Consider the following 21,188-nt stretch of genomic DNA (forward strand, 5'->3'; position numbering starts at 1 on the left):
CAGCTTCTGCAGCTTAGTGTCTACAATAATGGGAGCCGCTGTGAAAAATAACTTTGCTCAATTTGACAAAAAGTGCACATGTAGTGTAGTTCAAATATTAAAAGTATATTTTTTCAAAAACCGTGCTAACAGGTAATATAATGTTACTGAAATAAAAGGCCACTTAAGTGACTTAAAGAGACACTTTCACGTCAGTTTATGAACACACTTAAGCACACTTAAAAAAAAAAAAGTAATAATGTAAAATTAAACATTTTACTTTAAAGTACATTTTAAATCATTAGGCTTTAATAATCCTTCATCATTTTTTTAAAGAAGTACACTTATTTTGATGTGTTGACTAACATACTAAAGCACATGTAAAGTACTTGATTATAATAAACACACCCCTTTCAACTAATTGCCCAATTGCACAGCCTTAAGAGCGTTCATATCATGAATACTGGGTCTTGTTTGTTTTCTGTGAATCTACTGCACCTACTGGTAACTTGTTTGCCACGTAGCAATAAAAAATATACTAAAAACCTGGATTATTCTGGTTAGTCACATTATACTGCTATTATTTTGAACAATACTGTATATATATATCCTGTGGCAAATTCTTTAAGATGTTGGGAATATCATAAAAACTATGCTCAAGTGTAGTTATTGGTGCGGTTTTAAAGGAAAATAGCAGAAATGTTATTGATTTTGATGTTGTTCACAGTGAACAGAAGTGGATGGCACTGCTATTTTAGTGCCTGTTGAAGACCTGAGAGGTCAAATTGTTGCGCTGTTTAATTAAAAATGTTAAGTTCAGTATGCAGACATTTATTGTTTTTTTTTTTTGTTTTTTTTTCCTGCACCAATTTTGGTTTTTGGATGTGTACACCAACTGGGTATTTTAAGTTATTTTAGTATCGTTGAGATGCTATTGTAGTTTTAATCAGACATTTTTAGTTTTAGTTAAGTAAATCCGCTTAAACTAAATGAAAAATCTAAATGTTTCCTTGGCAGCTCTCTGGAATAAAGTAAGATTAAGTTTTTTGTTTTCAGTTTCATTTTATTTCAAGTAACATTTTTTATGGTTTTAGTTTTAGTTAATTCTAATAGACTAAACGACCACAACTCCAAATGCACATCTGTGCTGAAAATGCGTTTAATTGCAATGTTGATCTTGGTCTTGTCTTTTTCTCTCATCCCAGTGGTCAACACAAGCTGTGGTCTGTCTTTAAAAACACTGAGGAAGACGCCGATGTACGTGTGCGGGACGTATCTGGTGATGCTGGCGCCCGCTCCAGGAGTAGCTGGGAGCTCGGCCACACGCTCGCTGTTCGGTGGATCCAGTGGCCTTTCTTCCCTCAAGAGTAAGATCTTTAAACCCTATTTAACCTGTTTCTTAAGCATCGCCTCATACTGAACTCTATCATGGATCGTGATTAATGGTGAAGAATCATTTAACGATATAGATTCTTAACACCACAGTTACTTAATCAAATATTTAACAATTAAAGGTTTCCCTGGAGAAAAATAAATATACTAAAACATATTTGAAATACATTTGTTTCATGCTAAGTATACTGCAAATACATTTACATATTAAGCACTTAATAAAATGATGATGCAATTGTATGTTTGTAATTGTTTGTAACTGTATTGGTCTAAGTACTTTAGATATGCTTTGACTAAAACTAGACATCGCGAGTATATCTGCACACTTGCCTAAACTGCCGTTACAATGAATGACGCTGTTATGCTGCACAACAAAGCTCTTACTGTATGTGTTTGCTGTTAGTTGTGGTGAAAGCATTTTGTGAGAGAAAACGTGTTGCAATAATGACGAGATGACTGCATTCACGCGATAAACAGACTCTGTCTACTCAATGCTCATCACTGCAGCCTTTCATGCGATGGGAAAAGATCGAAAAAATAATTATATAATCAACAAATCCACGGTTCGTTAATCTCGACAACTGTAATAGTCAATATATATATTTGAGAGGGGTTCCACATGTAATACGCATTTCGAATGCAAAGATGTCAGCCAATCACAACAGTTGTGCCTCACAGCAGACACACCCCTTCAAACAGAGCATTCAAGCCAGAGGGCAAATATCAGGATATAAAAATGCTTTTTATTTCTAAATTTTAAATGTAAAAATCATACTAATAATATAAGTACACCTAAGGAAACATTAAAAAGCATTTAAAGAAAAGGAAATAATCCATGTCATGGGACCTTTAAATATTTCCCATTTAAAAAACAATATTATTCAAAGATCATACAGTCCTCATCAATAGTGACATTTAAACACATTTTAAGCTTAATATTAAGAAATATGCATTGTGCACAAGTTGCACTCCAAAGAAAGTTTAATTATATTTTTTTTTATATCAGTAAGTCTCGTGTGATATGCCAGCAAATATATTAATAGATTTCACTTAACTTTAGTATGAAATCAATAAAACTTTTTCACTAGGGTTAGTTTATCCAAAAATTAAAACAATTTCATCATTTATTCACCCTCATGTTCTTCCAAACCCAGTGATTTTTAATAAATCGTCAAGAAGTACATGCAATCCAGGCATTGTTTATTTTAGAGCTTTTATTAAACATTGTCAATCTCTTGTTAACGTTTGTGTTTTGTTTCCTAGTCCTGGCGTCTAGTTTGGTGTTTAACCTGGCTGACGGTCAGTTTAGCAGTCGTGTGGATCTGGTAGATGCTCCAGGAAGCTCTCTGGGTCGCGGGGCTCAGGTCGCTGGACTGGGTAAGAATCAGACGTTCTGTGGTGGAGCAGACAGACACAAACACTTAAAGTGGCCCTATTATGGATTTCTGAAATTTACCTTTCATGTAGTGTGTAACACGGCTCTAAGTAAATGAAAACATCCTGCAAAGTGGAAAATAGGTGATTGTCTTCAGAAACATTTTTTGTTATGCTGAAGTCATTTTACTGAAGACTGCTGCAGTGTTTCCCACAGACTTGGTGGGGCTACCCCATGGGAGTTATATATATATATATATATATATATATATATACACCGCATCACATTTACAGCTCTGCGTATTTGCTGCATAAAACCATTAGTCGATAGTCTGAAAAAGCAAATTCATCCACTAGATGCTGCTTTTGGAGTGGTAACAAGGCAAAGCAGCGCTTCGCTCACAAACACTGCTTTATCAGACTTTACAGCAAGATGAAGTTAAAATGAGACCAATCACCCCAGATTGTTTGGGGTTTGAAAAAATGAATCACTGAGCGAATCACTTGTGAGTCGTTGAGCAAATAAGGTAAAAATAAATGCATAAGACAATGAAAGTGTTTTTTGACCTTGTTGTTGGGACTCCCAAAACCAAAATAACCCATAATAGGGGCACTTTAAACGAATCATGGTATTCATTTGTTTCTTTTAATGACAGCAGTCAATATAACCACTGAACAATTATTTGAACTGTACATTGAACTGAACAACATAGCATTTCTTTTTATAACAGTTATCCACAAAGTGTGTAGCATTAAAAAACACAGACATTTTTGTCTGCTTTTCAGGTGGTTGATGTGACATATTTTCCGATACATGCTCTCTGTCTGCTGGTGTGTGTGTGTGTGTGTGTGCGCGCGCGCGTGCGTGTGTGTGTGTGTGTGTTGCGTGCGTGCGTGCGTGCATCGGGGTGCACTACAGAGAGCAGAGGAGAACTGTAAATGCCTGACAGTGTAGAGACAGAAATGTTAATAACGTAAGGCTATTTAGATTGTTTAATAAAATAATTAAATAGGAAAGGTAACCTTAATTGACTTCTGTTGTGTGTGGTGCTATATAGAAAAAATAATTAACTTGACCTTCAAGGGGGGTGGGGTTCGCCCCCCTAATATAATGGCAGGGAAAACACTGCTATTCATATTGAGAAAAATCAAGGTTTTGACAATATTAATGTTGTATGATGGTAGCACCTTTTATGAAGCCCGTTTTCATATTGGATTGTAAGTTATGGCCACAAATAGGTGTATTTATGTATTTGATGTATATATAGTTTAATAAGGCATTATTTGTGCATAATTGTGCATTTACAATACCTTTATGATGCATTATAAATGCAGGCTTTATCTACATTTATTATGATGCATCATATTCTTAGAGGTTATAACCACAAATAGGTAAGTATTATAATGTATTGCAACTGTTATGATTATTTATCAGGTGATACACCATATTATATGGTTGTTTATAAAGCATTATGCATGCGTTATAATGCATTAAAATTCCTCTTATAATGTATTATAAATACAAGCTTCAGAGAAAGTTTTGTGACAAAATGACAAAAGCGCACAATAAAATTACTAAAAGTAATCCAAAATAAACTGAAAATATAAAAATAAAAGCTAATTCAAAATCTTAATAAATGCTGCAAAAACATTCAGGTTGGTAATGTTTTTGGATGTTTATTTTATTCTTTTAATATTTCCTATCATTTTAAAGTGTTATGCGAGTACTGACGTGTTCTGTTTTGATAATGACTGTTCCAGGGGCTTGTTATGATGCTCTTAACAACTTGATCTGGACGTGCTCCAGCGACTACATGGACCAGTGGTGTAATCCTGGGAACCAGGCCTTCCATCATGTGTGCCAGCGACTGGCCGTCAGTCACCTCATCAGTCAGCCTACAGGTACTGAAACTAAATGTAGACAGGAAGTACAAAACAATTAGTTTTTGAATGATTGTTTAACTCAACATTTTCAACTTGAAACATTACACCATGTTTTCTTAATACAATTAAAGTACCGCTGAGTGTACTGTCAAACTAAAATGTATATGTTGTGTATTTGTAATTACATGTTTGTAACAATAAAATTGCAATTTAAATAAAACATAACAGTTAAAATAAGTATCTAACGTGTGCTGTAATTTGTTAGTCAAACAATCAAAATAAGTGTACTACTTAAAAAGCACGACAAAGGATTATTAAAATGTGATCTAAAGAAAAACGTTTAATTTGATGTTATTAAAAAAATGTCACTTCTTAAAAGTGCACTTAAGTGTGTTAAGAAACAGTCATGAAACAGTCACTTAAGTGGCCTTTTATTTCATTAACATTAACGGTTTCATTGCTTTTTAAATACACTTTCAAGATTAAAGGGTTAATTCATCGAAAAATCATAATTATGTCATTAATCACTCGCCCTCATGTCGTTCCAAAACCGTAAGACCTCCATTTATCTTGGGAACACAGTTTAAGATATTTTAGATTTAGTCTGAGAGCTCTCAGTCCCTCCATTGAAGCTGTGTGTACGGTCTACTGTCCATGTCCAGAAAGGTAAGAAAAACATCATCAAAGTAGTCCATGTGACATCAGAGGGTCAGTTAGAATATTTTGAAGCATCGAAAATACATTTTGGTCCAAAAATAGCAAAAACTATGACTTTATTCAGCATTGTCTTCTCTTCCGTGTCTGTTGTGAGAGAGTTCAAAACAAAGCAGTTTGTGATATCCGGTTCACGAACGAATCATTCGATGTAACCGGATCTTTTTGAACCAGTTCACCAAATCGAACTGAATCGTTTTAAACGGCTCGCGTCTCCAATACGCATTAATCCACAAATGACTTAAGCTGTTAACTTTTTTAATGTGGCTGACACTTCCTCTGAGTTCAAACAAACCAATATCCCGGAGTAATTCATTTACTCAAACAGTACACTGACTGAACTGCTGTGAAGAGAGAACTGAAGATGAACGCCGAGCCAGATAACGAACAAAAGATTGACTCGTTCACGAGTCAAGAACCGTTTCTGTCCGACGTCTCTGATTCGAGAACCGAGGAGCTGATGATAACTGCGCATGTGTGATTCAGCGTGAAACAGACCGACACACAGAGCCTCTGAACCGAACTGATTCTTTTGGTGATTGATTCTGAACTGATTCTGTGATAATGTTATGTTAAACCGAAGGCTTGAATCAAGGGCAATCATCGCCAATGATGCCATTACGTCGAGCGCAAAAGAACCGGTGAACCGTTTTTTTCAACCGGTCTATTGAATCGAACTGTCCAGAAGAAGTACTGGTGATCCGAAAACCGATGCAACTGGTTCTTGACTCGTGAACGAGTCAATCTTTCGTTCGTTATCTGGCTCGGCTCGGTGTTCATCTTCAGTTCTCTCTTCACAGCAGTTCAGTCAGTGTACTGTTTGAGTAAATGAATTACTCCGGGATATTGGTTTGTTTGAACTCAGAGAGAGTGTCAGCCACATTAAAAAAGTTAACAGCTTAAGTCATTTGTGGATTAATGCGTATTGGAGACGTGAACCGTTTAAAACGATTCAGTTTGATTTGGTGAACTGGTTCAAAAAGATCCGGTTACATCGAATGATTCGTTCGTGAACCGGATATCACAAACTGCTTTGTTTTGAACTCTCTCACAACAGACACGGAAGAGAAGACAATGCTGAATAAAGTCGTAGTTTTTGCTATTTTTGGACCAAAATGTATTTTCGATGCTTCAAAATATTCTAACTGACCCTCTGATGTCACATGGACTACTTTGATGATGTTTTTCTTACCTTTCTGGACATGGACAGTAGACCGTACACACAGCTTCAATGGAGGGACTGAGAGCTCTCGGACTAAATCTAAAATATCTTAAACTGTGTCCCGAAGATGAACGGAGGTCTTACGGGTTTGGAACGACGTGAGGGCGAGTCATTAATGACATAATTTAGATTTTTCGATGAACTAAACCTTTAAGTACAAAACAAGTGCACATTCAATACAATTAAGTGCACTTCAGGGTGAGCATGTTTTAGGCCACTTGCTACAAAGTTTTTTTTGTTTTTCGTTTAGATGTGCTGACATTTTGTGCAGAAATTATCTTATCGTTTTCCCAGTAATATGTTTTTGACTCTTAATGACAGAAGAAATGATAGACACATCCAAAGTGATAAAGCAGCTGCTCCATCATGTTGGTGCCATGTGCATCCATCAGCTCAACCTGCTGGCAGCCAGCAGTAATCTGCACCTGGGATCCTTCATCGGGAAACAGCCCATGGAGGCCTGCCACTTCAGCTCCATATGTGACGTCATGGAGAAGGCCATGGTTAACGGAGACACCTGCATCATCCGCTGCATTCTGCTCGTCTTTCAGGTGGGGTTTCGCTAGAATAGTTAGAATATAAACATTTTAAATGACTTTTAATCAAATTTGATGAAGCTGTTTAGTAGTAATAGTAATTTTGTTAATGGAAGCTATGCAGAATTATTTTTTTATTATTATTATTTATTTTTCCCAGGTTGTGTTCCAGTTTTTTAATCTAAATGCGGAGCAGAACCGAGACGTTGTGAAGCGCTCTGGACTGTTGCTGTGGCAGTTACTCATGGCTCCTCACGATCAGATAGAGCCGGAAATACAGAGAGAAGTGTGTCTGGCCATCAGGTGAGCCTTCAAAGGAAGTCAGAAAATCAAACGTCAAAGAATATCTGCTGTAACTAAAAGCCATTTTTCTATGTTCTCATCAGCTCAGGTTTAAACACTTTGTACCAGAGCGAATCAGAGCTGAACAACCTGCTGAAATTTGTTTTCACAGAGGGTGAGAATTGCAAATAGATGCACATAGAACAGAAATCATTCATAATTATAAGTCAAGTTAGCATTGACCAATTTCATATTGATAAGCAACATATGCAATTAATTAGTTATTTATTTTTTTCTTTGTAGGGGAGAAGAACAGTGGTTTGTCTCAATTGCGTGATGTTATATTAAACAACCTTGCCAACCAGTTACAGAAGAACCGCTTTGGTAGTGAGGATGACGAACACTACAGGTAACAGTTTCACCAGTCTTCTGACGGAAAGTGCTTAGGCTTCATTTAAATCGTTCACTTCTGTATTTTATTCTACTGCTTAAAATGTACATTCATTTTCTTTTGATCACAACCCAAGTTCTTTCCTTTCATCTCAACAAAAATAACTTTGATAGCTGACTGTAAGGGCCCTATTTTAATGGAGGTGCCCAGTACATGGTCTAAAAAGGGTTGTTCCTGTTCTCTTAATGAGAAGTGGGTGTGTTTTGAGCTGAACGTGCAATAAACCAATCAGAGTCCCATTCCCTTTAAGAGCCGAACAGATGCATTTGTTATTTGCTATACCGCAGGACGTTGTAACTGATAACTGTGTCTGGCTGAAAATAGCAAAAGACACTTGCATTTCTCCGGGTGTGTGATAGGACCCTTAATCTCTGTAGATGATTTTGTGGTTAATATCGGTCATGTGCAAGCCCTTTCTCCCATCTTCCCCTGCAGGCTGAAGGATGAACTGTTGCAGTGTATCTTGAAGACAGTAGTGCGCGAGTCGTGTCTGCTCGTCACTAAATGCCAAACCGCTTCCAAGGAAGACCTCCAGAAGCTTCTCTCCACTGTACCTGTATGTGACTTCCGCATAAATACATTGAAGAATTACTTTGTGGAGAAAACTTTCATTTTGACTTTTTATTGACCTTTTAAGTGAACTGAATTAATGTTAAAAGATGCAGTTCTGCAAGCTGTTAGCTTTCATAACCCTTGTGAAAAAGATGTTAAAAAAACGTACTGTTACTGAAATAGCATACTTAAAAATACATGCTTGAACTGAAGGTAATGTTTTCAGACATTTAAATCCATGTGTTTTTTTGTGACCCCCTTAACCCTTTAAGTATGACTTAAGTAGTACATTTTTATATGTAATTATATAATTACTTCTATTGTCTGCTGAATGTACTCACAAGGATTATTGTTAAACTATATTTTAATGTAATTTCTTGTATGTCAGTTGTAATTTAAATTCATTTAAAATGTATAAACTTTAAATGTAAAATTTAATAATACACTACAGTTAAGATTATAGTCATGTACTTTACATGTGCTTTAGTATGTTATTTAGTACATCAAAATAAGTGCACTACTTTAATGCACAACAAAAGATTATTAAAACAATGATGTACAATTTACGTTAAATCTTTTAATTTGGCATTATTACCAAGGTCACTTAAGAACAGCCATGAAAGTCTCTCTATAAGCCACTTAAGTGCCCTTTATGCCATACAGTTTTTTTATATATGCTTTTAGGATTTGAAGTACACTAGATGGTGCACATTCAGTACAATTATGTGCACCTCTTTTTTCACAAGGGAAAACACATCCATAATTTGAAATAATTGTCTTTTGTCTGTATGAATTGATACAGTTTGCTGTGTCTGATTAACAGCACTTCCTCATTAACAGGCGGCATCACCAAGCTTGCATTATTTAATGGCTGTGCAGAACCATTTGCTCAGCAACACCATCCTGCTCCACCCGGAAGACACTGATGATAGTGACAGCTCCCTACAAGGGGAAACAATGAAGGTACAGGTAAACATCCCCTTTAAAAACCCTACGTTCTCTCTGATTGGTTAGTTTGGACTGCCGGTGGCTCCATCCAGGAGAGCAGGAACATACAGGAATTCATTGCACTGGTATTCAATCCGGTCTGCTTTTGTGTGTGAGTTTAGGATGTTCACTTTTTGATGTGGGTTAACCCTTTGTTGTCTTCTTATTAACACATAACAGCAGTGTTCTAAAACCTAGTGAGCTGCCTTGCTGTCTTCATAGACAGCTGCCTTCTGAGGCAGCATCCTAACCACTTTAGAAGATTGTCAGTGACTGATTTGAGATGCAGTATATGGGCAGCAATGAATGCTCACATGTGCCACACAAACTGCACTAAATACTTCGAAGATAGCAACACAGAAATTTAAGAAAAAATATCTCTGTAAAATGTATAGATATTGGATTAAATTCAGCATTTTTATTAGACTGAACTATATTTATCAATATATCATAAACTGGCTCTCTTATGTTTTGGTGGATTGATTTTCTGTTTTGGCTTTGTGTTCAAGCTGCAAATATGTTAAAGTTTTGAGGAGAACTGTGCTAACCACAGGGCACCACGCTAAGATTTAAAGATTTAAAGTGCACTGTTTGTTCACTTTTAGTGTACTTAAAATCTTAAGAGTGTATATTAAGAAAACATACTTAAAGATAATATATTATTAATGAAATAAAAGGACACTTAACAGAACATTTCATAACTGTTTCGTAAAACACTTAAGTACACTTTAAAAGTGCAATGTGTAATAATATCAAATTAATAGTTTTAATTGAAAGTATGTTTTAAATAATTATTTTTTTATCTTTTGTCATGCATTGAAGAAGTATACTTATTTTGAGGAATTAACAGATCACATTAAAAGTGCAGGAGTATAATTTTAACCGTTTTGTGTTGTTCTATATTACATTTAAGTTAATATATTTTAAATGCACTGATTTGCACATTCATCACTGCAAATATATTTAAGTACACTTTAGCCATATTTTAAAAATAAAGTTATTGTGACATTACATTACATTACTTGTATCCTAATTAATTTGGGTCAGAAACAACTATAATGTTTAGCTTATTGCATTAAATATCAATTTAAACTATGATACATTTTCACCTTATTTCACTTAATTTTCAATTAAGTGTGAAAACATTACATTAAGTGTATTCTTTTAAAGTATATGGTGTCTATACGAAGTACTCGTTTTTTTTTTTTTTTTTTTTAAGTATGCTAGAGTTGTACTTGCTAATCACAAGAGTTCTGTAGCAGCTGTAGATGTTCTCTGAGAAATGTGTGTGTGTTTACTGAACATGTTCCCGTCAGGAGCTGCAGACCAGCATCCTGTCACTTGCCTCTAAGATCCTGGTTGGATGTGATGAGGTTCTGGAGACCCTTCAGCAAGTCACCAGCTCGCTCATCAACAGCAGCATCAGCGATCGAGAGGCCAGGTGCACTTCTTTGGTGATGCTTTATTTGTATTTGTACTAGGGCTGTCATTTTAACACTTTAACTTAAGTCATTAGTTATGAAAAAATAATGCAATTAAAATATTTTAATGTAGTTAATGCACTGGACCCGACCCGACCCGACCCCAGACCTGTGCATCATCTTACATACAGTTGACTGTTGACAGATATGATGCATGGTAACAAATTCATGAATGCAGTTATACCCTAAAATTCAAGATATTGAGGCAAAAATGCTCCTGTATGAGTTCTGTCTCATAAATTAAAAATTAAAATTAAATTAAATTAAAAATTAAATTTATGCATTTAGCAGACGCTTTTATCCAAAGCGACTTACAGTGCATTCAGGCTATCAATTTTTGCCTGTCATGTGTTCCCGGGGAATCGAATCCCCAACCTTGTGCTTGATAACGCAATGCTCTACCAATTGAGCTACAGGAACACTATATTATATGTCTCATATTTACATTATATGATAAGCAATATCGCATGAGTGCTGTTTATGTCTGAATACCACAAGTGCAAATGTGTTTTTATACAACAGTTCAGTATATAAGACATTAATATTGTTACATTTTAAACACAATATTGCCTGGTTTTGCCCATTTTTGCCAACAAAAATATTACCTATATAGCCACAGCAGAACTGTTGAGTGTCTTCGAGCAGGACAGCGGCTTTTAGTTTTTGAGGGAATCCACATTTTGAACAAATCGAGTGAATTAATGATTCAAAAAAACGTTTACTTCATTTCTAAATGAATCAGATGTTTAAACAAATCTAATGAATGACTCAAAGACATTTACAAGTAGAAGAGCACTTTTAGATAAACAATGTAATAAGTTCTTAATTAAAGTTCTTTATGAACCGCAGGATTGCTTGTAATATATATTAAAATGCAAAAAAGAAGAGCTGACCGTTTCAGTCAATGGTAAGTTTTAATTTAGAATGTTTGTGATAAAGTCAGATGTTTGCTTCTCTATCACACATGGACTACATACACACTGCAAACAGAGTGTGTGTGTGTGTGTGTGTGAACCTCACATACAGCTCACAAAATCAGGCTTGTGCTGTGGAAGATGTTGTGCAACAATTACACGATTGTAAAAACAAAAATACAGTGCATGATCATGTAAGTGAGATCGATATATATTTTTGAAAAATGCCATCGGTTGATCGGCCTCAAAAATCCTGATCGGAGTACGCCTAAATTTTGTTGAATCTAATAAAATAGCCTATTTCTTTCTAAAGCTACTATTTGTAATGTCTACTTAATTCTCATCTAACACAAAAATAGCTTTAAATAACTGACAGTCCTAGTTTGTACTGAAGCACTTTCCTTTACTTATCATCTTCTCGTCACTGTTTTTTTTTTCTACGTCAAGACTGAGAGGACTTGAACAGGTGACGAAGGCCACAATGTTGGGACACTTGTTGCCGGTCCTGTTGACATCACTGATGCACCCGAACCTACACACCCTGACGCTCGCTGATGCTCTCATGCCACAGCTGGTCCAGCTGGTCCTCTATACTAGTCAGGTGCGTGTGTGACTTATAATAAACTATACTACAATAATCGAGTTGTAAATATTATGACAATGGGTGGAAAGGACAGGTGGTATACAGTGTATAAAAAATTATTTTTTCTCAGTATTTTTCATCCTTTTGACAATATTTGATATACATAGCATCTCAATGTTTACGTCTTTGCCTTCAAATGGCTTTAAAGTACATATTATAAAAAAAAATTGGGCTGTCCTCGACTAAAGATTTTTTTGTTCGACTAGTAGTCATTAATTTGAAGCATTAATCAACGTTTATTAATAAACAATTTAAATTATAATAATGAGACTTTAATTGCCTTCATAGCATAATAAGAACTCAAGCGCATGCATAAAGTGTGCCACAGTCCACTGGCAGAAGTAATGATTATGAATATGTCTATGTCTTGGTAAAACGGTAAGGAGGCTGCATTAACATTTTAATAAATCATTGATAAACTAGTGGGTTTATCTTTGCTTTCGGTTAAAGAGATGAAGTCGGCGAAACACTGACTCGTCATCTGTATGCATGTTTCATACCGATTACATAATCTGAGAATTATTTTCCATTTGAATTGTTTCATTTGAAAGTAGACATTTCACATCTCTAAAGATATATATTTTTTCATGTCTGTAATATAAGCTTACACTGAGTTTCATGCTCAAGTTCATAGAGACAGAATCGGCAGAAAGTGCATCCTGTTTGCTTCCATTATTTTACAAAAGCGCAATGTTTTGTTGCTATCGTGAGCGCACACAAATGAACGTAGAGTCGTTGCATATTTAAAATATGTGTTACTTTTATCTGTATGATCAAAAATGAGGGAGTATTTTAAGAGCAAGTGAGCGCACCGGCCCTCCATCTGCCCTGCAGTGATCACTAAATTTTTTAGGTTAACATTTGATTGAGCGGCCATGTAAAGTTGCTAATACTTACATATTTCAGATGATGAGCCATATTTGAGGACTATGAATGATAGTCAAGCATTTGTATGTCCTGCCCGATGTACTAACACATAGACCAGGTGTTAACGATTTGCTTGGCCAATGTGGATTTTTTCTTTCTTTCTGCGACCAATAAAATTTTGGTCGACCAAATGTTAGTCGACTGTTAGGGGCAGCCCTAAAAAACATATATATTTTGCAGAGAGTGTTTAAAAAAATATAATTGTCAAACACAAAGCTAATCAATCATCAGAGTATTCACAGTGATGGTTAAATTTATATCGCCCGCAAAATAATAGTAAATATATAGTAAATATTCACCAATCCCTATTCAGTGTACGCAGATGCCTCATGTTTTTGAAAGACTCTTTTCATACCAAGGTTGCATTTATTTGATCAAATATAATGTAAAATTAGGAAACATTTTACAATTTTAAATATTTGTTATTTGTGTGAATGTATTGTAAACTGTAATTTATTCCTGTGAACAAAGCTGAATTTTTACTCGGGTCTTCAGTGTCACATGATCTTCAGAAATCATTCGAATACGCTGATTTACTGCTCAAGAAACGTTTTTGATTATCATAAGTCCTCAAAATAGTTGCACTGATAAATATTTTTGTGAAAACCTTCATTTTCAATCTTTACTGTTACTTTTGATCAATTTAATTTAATGATCAGTAAAAATCTTACCGTCTTTAAACAGTGTACATTAAAATTAGCAAAATCTTGGACTTTCCATGAATGTGTTTTGTACATTTTCAAATTAAAATATTTAATTATAAGCCTATGATATTGTTAAGGTTGACTGCTTTGTGTCTCGATCTATCCAACAGACTGCTTTGCTGCTAAAGACACATTCACCATTATTTGTTGAGGATTCGCCGCTAAATCAGGGCTCCAATCCACCCTTGTTAAATGACAGGCAAGTTATTTTACTTTTTTTACTTTTTTTATTTTACATTTTTAAATTTTGTAGTTTTTTCAAAATAAACATGTTGGACAGAAGCATCTAAATTATTCAAACACAAAATTAAGTTGTTTTTATTTTAGTTTCCAGATTCTGGAAGAGAGAGAGGAGCCGGGCTTCCTGACCGGCCTGAAGATCCCTGCCCCGTGGGCTGCCGGGAAAACAGTGGAAACCGCTCATCCGGTGCGAGATAACTACAAGTTTAAAGAAACAGTGCACATCCCTGGAGCTCGGTGTCTCTACCTGCGCTTCGACCCTCACTGCTCCTCACAATACGACTATGACAAGGTTTCACGATTCGATTGTCTGAAATGTACAGTGGAATACAAGTGTTACATTGAATATTGTTGCTCATAACTGCTCTTGTTCTTCAGCTGGTGATTTTCGCCGGGCCAAACACAAATAGTCGTAAGGTGAGCGAGTATGGAGGAAACACCATGGGTTACGGTAGTCGCAGCGTCTTAGGAACCGGATGGCCCAAAGATCTGGTCAAGGTGAGGAACACACACACCTTTTTCCTCAGATGGCACATGATTAGTGGTCAAGAATAAAGGCAGGTGGTATAACAACATAAAATGTTTTGGTATATATATATATATATATATATATATATATATATATATATATATATATATATATATATATAAAAAAAAATATATATATATATATATATATATATATATATAAAAAAATTTTTTTTTTTCATTTTCATATTTGATATAAGGCTTTCTTTAATGTCATTTATTAAAAATAGCTGCCTCTTGATACACATATCAATGGCAGTAATATGGCTTTTATATTTAAGTAGATACAAATTTAACTTTATTGATAAAAAAAAAAGTTGTTAAAAGCCTGATGAATCTAAAAATCAACAAGATTTTTTTTTTATAAAGTACAAAAACACTTTGTCAGATTTAAAATAGATAAATAATGGTGTGCTTAAAAGTAAAAATATCAAAATAAATGCTTAATATTAATGTATCAGGACACCAGAGTGCAAATTTAAACTTTAATAGATCAATATCTTTAAGATGTTTATGCATCCTATAAAAAATTGTCATGTTAATGCATTTTATACAGTATATAAAGTATATGCAATGCTTAATGTAAACATCTGTTCATTAAGCCATTTGTTTACTTAATCTTGAAATGTATTGCTTTAAATTTTTCTACCTTAATTCTAGAGGTCGACCGATGTATCGGTTTTACCGATTAATCGCCGCTGATAGTTAATTTGCTGGAACTATCACTATCGGCAAAAATCCATGTCGATAGTTTTTCAGGTTTCCGTTTTTTCCCCATTGCATCCATTGCTGGAGCAGCTGAGGATGATCCGTTGTCATTATACAGTGCGAGAGCCTGGTGGAAATCACTGACAGCACGTGTTGTTTGTATTTCGACATGTGAGGCTGTACGCTGCACAGTGCGGGAAACTTCAAATGCTAATTAAAATCCAGCCGACAGAAAGTCCTGCCATGGAACACAGCGCCATTTACAAGTTTAAGTGTATTCATCCCAAATAGTTATTAATGTGGATAATAACTTCATCCTAGGCTGTAACATTGTGCATATTTCAGCAAAACGTTTGTCTTTCTGCGGCTCTAATAAAGTATGCTTCATTTATTGGGCTGTAGGTCTATGTACATCGCAATTTCTCTTTCCATTGGCTTTGTTTGTTTTTTTAAACACCGAACTGAAAACTCATCTATTCCACATTTTTAATTCTTGTCCATTTGGTGATTAAATAAACTGTTTAGTGAACACGACACAGCACTTTCCCCCGGTGTGTGACCCATATTTTGTTATTTTGATTAGATAATCAAGTGTTCTAAAGTAGAAGCAAATAAAGTGTGAGAGTATACAATACAATAAGAGTCCATTTGTAACATTAATAGAAATGAAAGCTGTATAAGTATTCTAGTTAGTTTGTTAATTTCAACATTTAGGCTACTATTACAGTTTTTTTCATTTTGTTTCTTCTGTTAACATTAGTTAATGAACTATGAACTTTATTGATCAATTTAATAATGAATATTAATATTAGATTCATTAGAAAAATTATGGGTCTTTTTTTTTAATAGTAAAGCATTATTTTAGATTTCGTTCAGTATCTATTTTAAAAACTATCGGTTGATTAATCGGTAAAATCCAGTAAAATCGGTTGACTTCTAATTTATTTAATTTTTCCAGATTTATGCGACCATAAGTTTTTATTGAATTCTACTTATATACACCAGAGAATAGAGAAAATATTTCAATCGAATTGTGAATGTGTAAGAACCTAGTGCTTCTTGAAATAATACCAAATTCCTTGTGTGTCCGTGCACACTTGGCACATTCTGAATAATGAATAATCTGAATAATCTCCAGATATTAATGCTTCTGTCTGATGTGTTTTCAGGTGGAAGGAGATACTGTGACGTTCTCTTTTGAGATGAGAAGTGGACGTGAGCACAACACCCCAGACAAAGCCATGTGGGGTTTCTCATGCACTGTCCGAGCGCAGGTACCCACTCAAAGATTTACACTAGCTTTTAAATACATGCCAATCAGAAAATTTACAGTCATTTTTTTTTACTTTTAAAATAGTTTATTTTGATTAAAAATGTAAAAATTCTTCATTTATTGTTAACATATGGTCAACTGCTAAATTGTATTTTTTAAGCTGAATTGGTATATGGATTCAAAAAAATGTAAAATGTAAATCTATAATACATTTTATTTGGTAGTTGAACATCAAAACACACTATGGAATTTGGTGCTCAGCAAAAGCAGTAAACTGAATTTTAAAGTGAAATTAAAAAATTTAATTAGGATTATTGAGTAATTCAATATATTGAAATATATTTTTAAGCCGTTATTGTGCTTTAAAGCATTGAATAAATAAGTCGATTTAGAAAGAAATGTTTTTGATTCAACATTGCATAAATAATGATAATAAATGGGTATTCATGAGTAAAAAAAAAAATAAAAGAGTCATGCAGTCATCCATTCAACCGATTTGTTCAAATGGCAGATTGATTCAGAATCAAACCAATGACTGTCTTTATGAATGAGTCACTGAATCTTTCACTCACTTGAGTCCACTGATTCATTCAGTTTGGAGAAACATGCACAACATTTCCACTGTGGCTTTTTTTTGTATGTGTAAAATTTAACAAAACTGATAATATTAACAAAATATTGTGTTTAAAATGTATCACAATGTGTTGCATTATTGTTTTATAGAACTGTTGAATAAAATTAATATCACATTTGCAATCATGTAGATATTCGGGGACAAAAACTGCACTTTTGTGCTGCTTTCATGTGATTTTGCTAAACTGATTATATAAATATAAAATGAAATCCCATGCACAGACATTTTTTGCCTCATATTGAATTTCGGCTTCATCACACATTCAGTCAGTTAGTCATGTTCATCAGCATCTGCATCATTGTTAGAGGATAAACAAATCTGTGCAGGGCAGGTGCATTAAATGCATTAATCATTTTGACAGGTTAGAATTGCACCAACTTAGCATGTTAAATCATCAGGCCAAATTACAATGAATATAAGCTTGCTTGTTTGCACTGATTCTGTTGCTTGTTCAGGAGTCGTCTGAGGATGTGTCCGGCGGCCTGCCCTTCCTGGCTGATCTAGCGCTGGGTTTATCAGTGCTGGCCTGCGCCATGTTACGCATCCTCTATAACGGCCCTGACATCACACGAGAGGAGGAGGCCTGCCACGACCTGCTCTACTCCAAACTGCTGCAGAGGTGCGCTGCTTCACCTGCCGTGCACAAACACTGCTGCTCTTCAGTGCTCGTGAATACGAGAGCTTAAAACCTGTCTGAATGCAAGCTTCAGATGTTTGCTGCTTTTACAGGGTCTCTAGTCACATAGGCCACATTTACACTGCTTGCTTCAAGTGACCCAATTCTGATTTATTCCTTACCATGATGTGGCAGAGATCAGATATGATGCACGAATTTGTAAGCAGTAAAAAAAGCACATGGATTCTGATATTCTTAGATTGTTTCAGGCCTCAGTCATATGTGGAAATAAATCTGAAAAATACAAAAATTGCATTTGATCAATTTACTGCATATTTGTTGAATGAAAGTTTCCTGCCGTTTGATATATAATATATTATATAATATAATATATAATTCTCAGGGGTTATCTATCTATGTTTATTTCTGCTCTGTGTAAGGTGTCAGTGGCAGGTGGAGGCTAACGGAGCGATCTCTCCTGCCCTCACGCCGTCTCCGTCTCCTCTGCCTCTCACCATCGACGAGGAGCGAGAGTTCACCTATCCTTCAGACATCCTCGTCCCTCCTCCAGGTCCCGCTTGCTGTGAGCTGCCCCGCATACACTTACCCCCGGGCATTATGGGCCGTCTGAGGGAGCTGTCTGGAAGAGGCCGGCCTCAGTTTCGCCCCAGCATCAAGTGAGCACATGATATGGAGTCTGCATATTAGAGGAATATAACTTAATGATAGCAGAACATTTAACCGTAATCAGAAATGTATAGAGGACTAGAAATCCCACTTCCAAAAGGAAGGAATCAGTTATCAGTTTATTCATTCAAAAGTAAAAATATAAATTAAACACTTTACAACTTGCCTAATATATTGATATATTATAAAAAAAACTTTGGTTTCAAAGAAGTAATTTAAAAATTCTCAATTATTACTTCAGAAACATAGACAAATTATATTCAGAATATATTTTATACTGCTTTGAAATATGTATTATGACCAGTGTTATAAATTGAGTAACGTGAAACATGACTGATATCTTCTTAATGGTCTCTCAGAGAGGTGATGCGTCCTGATGTGATGGAGGAAGTGATCGTGTCGTGTGTCATCAAGCACTTGGGTCTGGTGGATGCGCTGCAGTCGCTGGTCAACTTCCAGTACAGAGACATGCACAGAGAGGAGCACAACCTGCTCTGCAAGATCATGGCCGAGACCTTCAAGAGGATCAACGCAATGGAGAGACAGTTACAGGTGTGTGTCACAGCAGCTCCTCACACACATGCTGTGTGACGCTCTTATCGTGTCTGTGTGTGTTTGTTTCAGAGTGTAGCTGAACTGGAGCAGAAGTGGCAGAATGAAGCAGAAGAAGCTCAGCAGGGCAAACTGGAGAACAACTCTCCCTTCTTCCACGACTATCACTTCTTTGAGGTCAGTGATCTGAGACATATGATCGTTATCCTCGTGGAAAGAAGTACACTAGGCATAGTTTCAAATAGAGTACTTTTTATGCAGTAATATACTTTAAAAGTGTGAAATATATGTTATGTTTTTAGACACTAATTGTATCTTAATTGCAACTAAATGAAAATGTATCATAGATTAAATTAATATAAAATTAAGTTTGTTTGAAGTTTGTAGTGATTTTTTTTGATCTGCTTAAGTACATCTTTAATCGTATTTCAAAGACAATAGAATTATGAAATTATAAAGTACTGTTGAATGCACTGTCAAGCATTTATGATAAAATATACTTTGATGTCATTTCTATTGCACCTTGTATCACATGTGTTTTAATACATTTTTGTAATTTCACATTTGTTATGATGAAGTTGAAATTTAGTGCATTTTAAATATATGAATGTATATGAATGTAATACCGAATAACACACTACAGTTCAAATTATAATCAAGAACTTTCCAAGAGCTTTAGTATGTTAGTCAGCACAACAAAATAAGTGCACTTCTTTACTGCGTGACAAAATATTATTGAAACATAATTAATTAAAATGTACTTTAAAGAAACTTGATTTGACATTAATTGCAAAGGTAACTTTTTCGAAGTGTACATAGAAACATAATCATTTAATCAGAAATGTTCTTAATCATCATGGATTAATTTGTCAGGATTGAAGATTAGTTACATTGAACTATAGTGGTATTTACCGTTATTTCACAAAAGTCGCATCTATTTCTGTTTATTTGCAGGTACAGTAAGTGCATCACAGTCAGAAAGTAACGATCATGTATAAAGAGATGAGAATTACTGACAGATAAAATATGCAGCTAAATAAATAAAGCATTGTGATAGCCTATATGATTCATCTGATTTCTTTTAAGCAGTACAGGATTACGTTTTAAAAAAATACATTTTCTTATAATAATAATAATAATAATAACTGAACATTTAAATACAATAAATCATTCCAAAAAAATTGGTAAAGTTTTATTCCAATTAAAGTGCAAAAGAATTATAAAGACCAGGACGTATCACTTTACAATAAGATCTCATTAGTTAACTGTAGTTAATGCATTAACATTCACATTAGCTACAGAATTTACTAATCTTTGTTCAAAATAACCATCAGAATTGCCTTAGATTAACAAATGTTTAGAAGTTTATGTTAACTAATGAAGCCCTAATGTAAAGTGTGACCGCAGAATAAAGAATCAAAACACTTACAAACAATGTTGTAGTCCAGATTCAAATGAAATAAATAGCCTATTAAGTCTAAAGCCTGGCTCACACTACAGGAGTTTTAGCCTGATTTAGCCCCGATATCCCCCTCCCGAGAATCGGAGCCAATATCTTGCGAGCACCTCGATCTGTCCCGATGTTCGGCGCAGATTATCTGGTAATGTGAGGCGTTCACCGATCGAATCTCACACCTCCCGATCTGATCGCACACAAATCAGGGCAGCCCCGATTATTATCAAACATGTTTGAAATTTAGGATTTAAATCGGGATGATGATGGGTATATGATTACGTCAGTATTTTCACAGCCAATGCACAAAACAGCTGATGCAGGGCTTCTTTGGATAGTGGAGATAAAGGAAACTGTTACTTGACAAACACAACTGTCTGTAATGTGTCGAAAACGCATCACAACTGTAAGGAGAAATAGAAGTGCGATGATCACCTGAGGCGCTCCCTCTGGCA

At 35.0% G+C, this 21,188-nt stretch overlaps 1 protein-coding gene across 1 annotated transcript in view; it reads left to right on the forward strand.

Annotated features, from left to right (window-relative positions):
• The window catches only part of LOC132127456 (probable E3 ubiquitin-protein ligase HECTD4), an 89,688-nt gene that overhangs the window by 20,662 nt on the left and 47,838 nt on the right, over window positions 1-21,188 (forward strand). The window contains exons 9-27 of the mRNA XM_059539343.1: window positions 1,185-1,346; window positions 2,635-2,748; window positions 4,507-4,647; window positions 6,887-7,116; window positions 7,262-7,404; window positions 7,488-7,558; window positions 7,687-7,792; window positions 8,270-8,390; window positions 9,227-9,355; window positions 10,690-10,814; window positions 12,216-12,369; window positions 14,153-14,241; window positions 14,370-14,574; window positions 14,661-14,780; window positions 16,688-16,792; window positions 17,881-18,044; window positions 18,482-18,718; window positions 19,088-19,280; window positions 19,353-19,457. Coding sequence (XP_059395326.1) covers window positions 1,185-1,346; window positions 2,635-2,748; window positions 4,507-4,647; window positions 6,887-7,116; window positions 7,262-7,404; window positions 7,488-7,558; window positions 7,687-7,792; window positions 8,270-8,390; window positions 9,227-9,355; window positions 10,690-10,814; window positions 12,216-12,369; window positions 14,153-14,241; window positions 14,370-14,574; window positions 14,661-14,780; window positions 16,688-16,792; window positions 17,881-18,044; window positions 18,482-18,718; window positions 19,088-19,280; window positions 19,353-19,457 — 2,714 coding nt within the window. The remainder of the gene's footprint in view (window positions 1-1,184; window positions 1,347-2,634; window positions 2,749-4,506; window positions 4,648-6,886; window positions 7,117-7,261; window positions 7,405-7,487; window positions 7,559-7,686; window positions 7,793-8,269; window positions 8,391-9,226; window positions 9,356-10,689; window positions 10,815-12,215; window positions 12,370-14,152; window positions 14,242-14,369; window positions 14,575-14,660; window positions 14,781-16,687; window positions 16,793-17,880; window positions 18,045-18,481; window positions 18,719-19,087; window positions 19,281-19,352; window positions 19,458-21,188) is intronic.

Source organism: Carassius carassius, chromosome 3, assembly GCF_963082965.1.
Source record: "Carassius carassius chromosome 3, fCarCar2.1, whole genome shotgun sequence".
In the NCBI taxonomy this organism is placed as follows: domain Eukaryota; kingdom Metazoa; phylum Chordata; class Actinopteri; order Cypriniformes; family Cyprinidae; genus Carassius; species Carassius carassius.